This window comes from Meleagris gallopavo, chromosome 1 (genome assembly GCF_000146605.3).
Source record: "Meleagris gallopavo isolate NT-WF06-2002-E0010 breed Aviagen turkey brand Nicholas breeding stock chromosome 1, Turkey_5.1, whole genome shotgun sequence".
NCBI classification, from domain to species: domain Eukaryota; kingdom Metazoa; phylum Chordata; class Aves; order Galliformes; family Phasianidae; genus Meleagris; species Meleagris gallopavo.
Window position 1 is genome coordinate 171592850 of NC_015011.2, and position 6555 is coordinate 171599404.

At 36.2% G+C, this 6555-nt stretch overlaps 1 protein-coding gene across 1 annotated transcript in view; it reads right to left on the reverse strand.

Moving 5' to 3' along the window:
* Positions 1–743, reverse strand: part of LOC104917584 (neurobeachin-like) — a 34966-nt gene extending 34223 nt beyond the window's left edge. The window contains exon 1 of the mRNA XM_031552132.1: positions 731–743. Within this exon, the coding sequence (XP_031407992.1) occupies positions 731–743 (13 nt within the window). The remainder of the gene's footprint in view (positions 1–730) is intronic.
* Positions 744–6555: the final 5812 nt, after the last annotated feature.

Below are 6555 nucleotides of genomic sequence, written 5' to 3' on the forward strand. Positions count from 1 at the left end.
AACCTTTATTCCTTAACATCTAAATAAAATAAAAATAAAATAGAAAGGTTCCATAAGGAAAAAACAGTTTCAGCAGTTTCTGGTAAACATTGGCAGACTTTTGTGATGGCTGATTATTTTTTCGTATAGAAATTGGACAAAACTCCTTTTTATGATGTCATGCTTCGCACCTATATTAATCGGAGTGGTTTTAGCTACATATAATTCAGTTTCTGGTTTGTTCAGCTCAGAAGCACTACAAAAACAAAACTCCATAAGGGGCATGACCCCTGTAGAAAGAAAAACATAGCAAGGTCTTGCACTAATAGCTGTTAAATACTACTGCTGAGTTCAATATTGCTCTAACAAATTCCCTAAAATTTTCCAGTCCTTAATGATTAGAAAATAGAGAAGAAGGATTCTATTCACTACACCTGTTGTTTCTCTGCAAGCTACATATACTTATTTATGAGAGTGTACTTATACACACATATTATTTATATGTATGTGCAATATATATATAATATGTTTGTCTTTCTACTTGAGTAAATTGGGAAATCTCTCTGAGTAAAACTTAAAAACTGGCTATAGAAATTCGAGTTAGTGGACAGGAGAGGTTCCCAATCAGTACAGCACAGATTTTGGAACTGGAAACTGAAAAAGAAAACATCTTGGGTGTTTAATATTTGCAAAGTGCTGTAAGGCTTTAACTAAATTCATACTTCCAGCAAGTGAGCAATCATCTACTTACCCTTTCCAGCCATTGTTTGCGCTAACTACAGTCCAGTGATACACAGAAAAAGGAGCTGAGTTGTGACTTTTCAAGTTTTCTGTGACTTTTCAAGTTTTCTGATGGCTTCCTTTCAGCCAAACATGGCTTTGTCATGACTCTGGATTAACAATGACCTTTCATGAAAACCCACTCCTTTGGCATTAACTGATTTTTTTCTCCAAGGAGGTTTTCAGTGATTGCATACCAAAAAGTGTGTAGCCTTACCCAGCATGTATTAAATTGTAAATTAAATAATGTTATTTTCTGCTGATGACAGACTTGTATTCTCCATTAAGACTGTGGAGCCAACTAGAAGATATAATTGGAGCGAGAGCAGACATCTGTTAATCATACAGTAGAATATGATTCTCCTGATGGGGGCTACATTAACTAAACAAATAACGTTGGTGTAGTAGGTTTCCTTCTCCCAGCTATTTCACAGGCTCCAAACCTAAAAAGTCCTCTAAAATGAATCCTCCAAACCTAGAGAATCCTCCACAATGAACTGGAAGCTTTTGCTATTGCTGTAACGCAGTGTACAGAAGCACCAAACACAAATCAGGACTTCACTGCAGTAGATGTTATGAAAAAGAATAGAAAGATCAGGAGTAAATTCGGAAAAAGTCAGAGGTAAACACGAAATGAACATTTTATTGTGAACTTATTAGAATCCTTGAGCAGGAGGTAGTAGCAGCTAAGAACGAGAGATTTCCGCCTACCATGTGACAATTTGCTCATTATTTCTTGTATTATTTCCTATTATTTCTTGTATTTCTTTCACACCTCTGCTGCCATCCCATCTCTTCCCTGCCCCATCCTCCTGCTTGTATTTGTTGAGACAGGTTTCTAGATATAAAGGATTTGAACTTGGACTCCTTTGTTTTATTTTTTGTTCCATACTGCTGTCACAGTGTTCTTCAAGGTGCAGTAAGACAAATCAGCTAAGGTTGATCACTGATACATTCTGAGATATGAAGTAAGTTTGGCGGTGGGAGAAAAGTAGAAAACCTCACTGCATCAGCATACAGGGAGTGGAAAGTTACAGCAGATTCTACCTGAATGCAAAGAGATGGAAATCACTAGGCTGCTGGGGAATAAAAGTCATATGTAATTAAGGGCTGGGGAAATAATTTGAAGAAGGAGAAATTAGCAACTGTACCTTTGCATGTGTGCATGCCAAGGCTCTCGTATGTATCCTGTTATGATGGGTAGACCAACCTCTGAGTTAGAAACATGTATTTATTTGCAAAATTTCTGAATACCTTCTCTTTTACTAATAACAGGGGTGGGGGGGTATCATCTGTTACAGTACTGCTAAGCCATAATTGACAAATACAAGAGGGATTCAGCAAAAGTTGCTTTGATTTTATTTTTGGTGCTTGAAAACACAGTAAAATTACTTTAATACAGCTTTTCCTCAGTTTTATCAATCTTTGAAGCTTTATAAAGGCACAATAAACACACAGTGTTACGGTACCCAGCTCATCTCTGTTTTCTATTTCAGTAAGTTAAGCAGCAGTTCCTGTCTCCTCTATCTAATATCAGAAGATGTAGTAATGTTGTCGGAAACTTGGAGATCAGATGAGGAATTCTCTCTTGCCAAAACACCTGGCTTTGATGGAGTCCCAGCAGGCTTATGTAAAGATTTTTCACAGTTGCTTTGGCATCTGATAGGGAATAAGTTCAGTAACTCTAGAGAAAGTGGCTGTTTGCCATGCAAGAATTTAGTATTTGAGCTAAATCTAATAAATGCCCAGAATGTGATGGTTACTTCCTGATTTCACTGAATAACGTAGATGTAAAGATTTTTATCAACAATACTGGCCACTAGCCTTCAAGACACTATCAGAAAATCAATTCACCAAGATGAGATTGGTTATGTTCACCTCAGACATGTGTTCTGTAATGTCAGACACTTAATTAATATACCCCAGGTCTCCTGTAGATTTAATCTCCTCTCCGTCTGTGCCTCATCTCCTCTGTTGCTAAAGAAATATTTGGCAGTGAATTTCTATCTATAACTTTATTCTCCTTTTCAGTTCCAGAGCTGTGTTTTGATACCTGCAGAGTTTGTAATATTCTGAGCCTATAAGAAGGAATCAAGAAAACGTACTGAAGACCAGCCTGGCTTTAGAAGATTATATCTCTCCCCTGGCCTTTTCCTGTAAAATTTGACTCAACAGTTAAAACAATTAACGCTAGAGTGAGGGTTATAGCTTCTTCATTCCATTTTTTTTTTTAATAAACCAACACTTGCATAAAACTTTTATCATCTGTTACTCACTTTCAACATCTTAAACTTTCAAAAGGTTAAGATAGAGAAAGATATACTTTTAAAAAATTAATTGCTTCTAACACAGTGGAGGCGTGGAGCAGCTGACGCAACCCACTGATCATTTTTTGTATGTTTAAAAATGTCATAAAGTCATTTATGCACAGCCCCCAAGAGTATCTGGGTCTTAAATGAAGTTTTAATTAGTCATACGCCTTCCTGAATTCTCAATTAACTCAGCAAAGACACCTGGGTACTATTGTGGGAATATAATTATGACTTCCACTCAATGTGCAAAAGCAGGGTGAAAAAACAACCTCAGCAATTTTTTTAGAAAAGAGTTGATAATAATAATTCTTGAGATATTATAATGCAATCTACATAAATCAGTAGTTATTTTAGAATGAAAGTAGCACTGTATAATACGTTTAGTTCAGATCATCTCATCAGGGAGGGGAGTAGTCATGACAGACATTTAGAAAGGAATAATTTACACAGTAAACTGTTTACTTCAGGGCAGAAAAGAGAGAAAAGAGCTTTAAAATCTGTTAAGCAGCAACTGATAATACACAGAGAAGAGTTTACTCAAGGAAATTGAATGGCAATGTATTTTAAATGGACATAAGCAATTTTATTTGAAAATCTGCAGCTATTCCACAAGGTGAGAAATACCTGGAAAGCCTGCAACAACTGTGTAGCCATACGTACGTCTAAAATACAGTAGGAAGCTTCTAAATAAATGTCTGAAATTCTTTAGGGGATAACTTTAGTACAATTTTGAAAATGTATGTTCCTGCATATTTCAAAACATAAGACATTTTTGCAATGGTGGCAGGCAGAAATGAATGTCGTCAGTATGTCACTAAGTGAGGCCATGACCAGTCTGTGGAAAACTTCTTGCATCTTTCTTGACAGATATGACCCTACCATGCTACAATCCACAGAATAATCTCCTTAAAATCTTTCTAAGCTCCATCTGTCTTGAGGAAACAAATGGACACTTGGCAAGTTGAGGAGTTTGGTAAAATGAGCGGAGTCACACCACTGACTCTTGTGTTTACTAGGACTCATCAAGAACTGACTATAGGGAGTATGCATGCTGTAATTATTAAAGAAAGATTTACTGCAAGAAATATTTGAAATCATTAGCTGGTGTTACGAAAAGGATATAATTATGTAGCATCTTTACAAAGTTTTTATTTCCAAACTTCGTGAAATTGTGGCCCATTCTTTCTCTGTTGTCTCCAGATGTTGACAGCAGTTCAGCATTACTTGGATCCCAACTTTTTTGTTCAGATGATGCCCTCCTACCTTTTCTGCACTATTTATTTAATCCTGCTTTCATTTAGCTAGAAAGAAAAGGCTGCAAACTGATTAAGAAACTTGGCAATCATAATTAGAGAACAGGGTTTGCTGCTGTTGGATTTGCTGTAGCTATAAAACAGAAGTACAGAATACAGCTGCCTATTAATTAGAAATCCTTGCAGGAAGTACTCTACACCTGTTCACTGTAGTGTTTACTAGTTTCCAAACTGTTTATAGTAGTATTATAAGGAACTGTATCTGATGCTGTAAACCCCTTGAAAACCAGCAATTCTGATTGTTCTGAGGATTGCTTTTTCTACTTGTCTGATTTCAGTAGAGATGCAACTCATTTTGCATGGGAAGTGACTGTTGGTGCATGAGAGTTACTGAGGAGGATTCTTTGATCTCAGACTTTTATCCTGTCTTTTAATCTCATTGTGTCTTAATTTGTTTTCTTTGTTGGCATGACAGCAGAATTTGCATGCTTCTCCATATTTTTACTGAGTCAGTGAGGTTTAAATAATGCTACTGGTTCCGTTTGAACAAGCAGCACCCATACACAGTACTCAAACCCAAACTATTGTCTTAGCCAAAGCCATTCCATTGTGAGATGCTTACTAAACTGACAGCAATAGTGATGCATAATTAGTGCATCACCTTGTTGGCCTTTCTGGAATGGTGGAATGGCAGACTGGAGTAGTTTACTGGGAGCATAAGTAACTGATTATTTGATAAGTCATCTTGGAAAAAGGAAGAGATTCATCATGTAATTGCGGGATTTAATTGAGGTGAGGAATGTAGAAGTCTAGACTTGCTGCTAATCAATAGAAATTCTTTCAGGGAGACATAATGGTTATGGACATAAAGACAAATGTGAACATAAAGACTGTGCTTTATAAATACAGGCATGTTATTACGAAGAATAAAAATCCTTTAAGACAACAAAGTCACAGGTACCTGTTAGTGTTTAGAGAGCTGCAGGAGTGACTCTACACTGTTAGGCAATGAGAAGTCAAATGGAAAGCAGTCTTAGCTGAAAATGAAGTCAAACAAATTTCCTGCATCTGTGTTTCCTGTGGAAGGTGCTATTCCTATGGGAAATCAGGCAGCCTAAAGAGAGATTGCAGTCTCTCAGAAGGAAGTTATGAAGCAACTTGAGAAAGGCAAATGCAGTGAATTAGCAGGAGCAGATGGTATTAATCTGAGGAATCTCAAAGAAATAAACTGTGAAATAGCAAAGATACTGATCAGGTCCTTCCATGTACAGTGATTGTTTTTGGGAGGTTCAAAAGCACTTGATTCAATTCATTTGAATTTTTGTCCTCAGCAGAGGAGGGCTTGTGTTGGGATCTACTGTCTGAATGGGATTCCTTATGATTTCTGAGTTGGGATGCCCATCAAGGTGCAGGATGTGAAGAAGTCTAATTCAGTTGGCTTAGAGCACTGTGGCTGCTCAGTGGAAAATATTTAGTACTCTAACTTTCTGTAGACAGACAAAGGAAATAGAGAAAACCTGATTCCCAAGTTAAGTCATGGGAAAAGTTTTACAATGAATAGCTGTTTGTTATTGTCAAGATGTCAGTAGTGAACAGGGAGTTGAATAAATCTGCAGAAATATGTAATTGTTGGAACTAAAAATTATAAAGAGTTGGAAAATATTCTAAACTGATTTGCATATGTGTATGTGGGCTGAGAAACAAGATGTCAGATAACATAAAAATCAAATAAATAAGGGTTAGGAAGTACATTCAATATAAATAACATATCTCCTCATAGTGTTGGTGAATTCATAATAAGCTTTGTGGAGGAAAAATAGAAAACCTTAAATTCAGCAACTTCTTGTATGGAAAACATCAGATGAACATCACACAATACTATGCAGTAAATAAGAGTGAGAATGAGAAGGGAGAAGACTTTATTCTTATGGTTATTCACATATTTCTTTCCCAAGAGCAGGAAAGAAAGAAGTGTGAAGAGTTTCAGAAATTACTTTCACTGAGTTATAACAGTGGCAAGATAGTGATAAACATGGTATTTATCAATGATATCAATGTGGTTGTTTTCTCTAAGTGTTTGGCTGTGATGTTAAAAGGAAATGTTTAATTTTGTGTAACATTTATTTGTTGTGCATGACTTCAGATTATACATTTTTATGAGGCTGCATACAGAAAATAGGAAGAAGGATTAGGTATCTGAAAGATTCTAAGAAAAGATAATCTAGGATTTT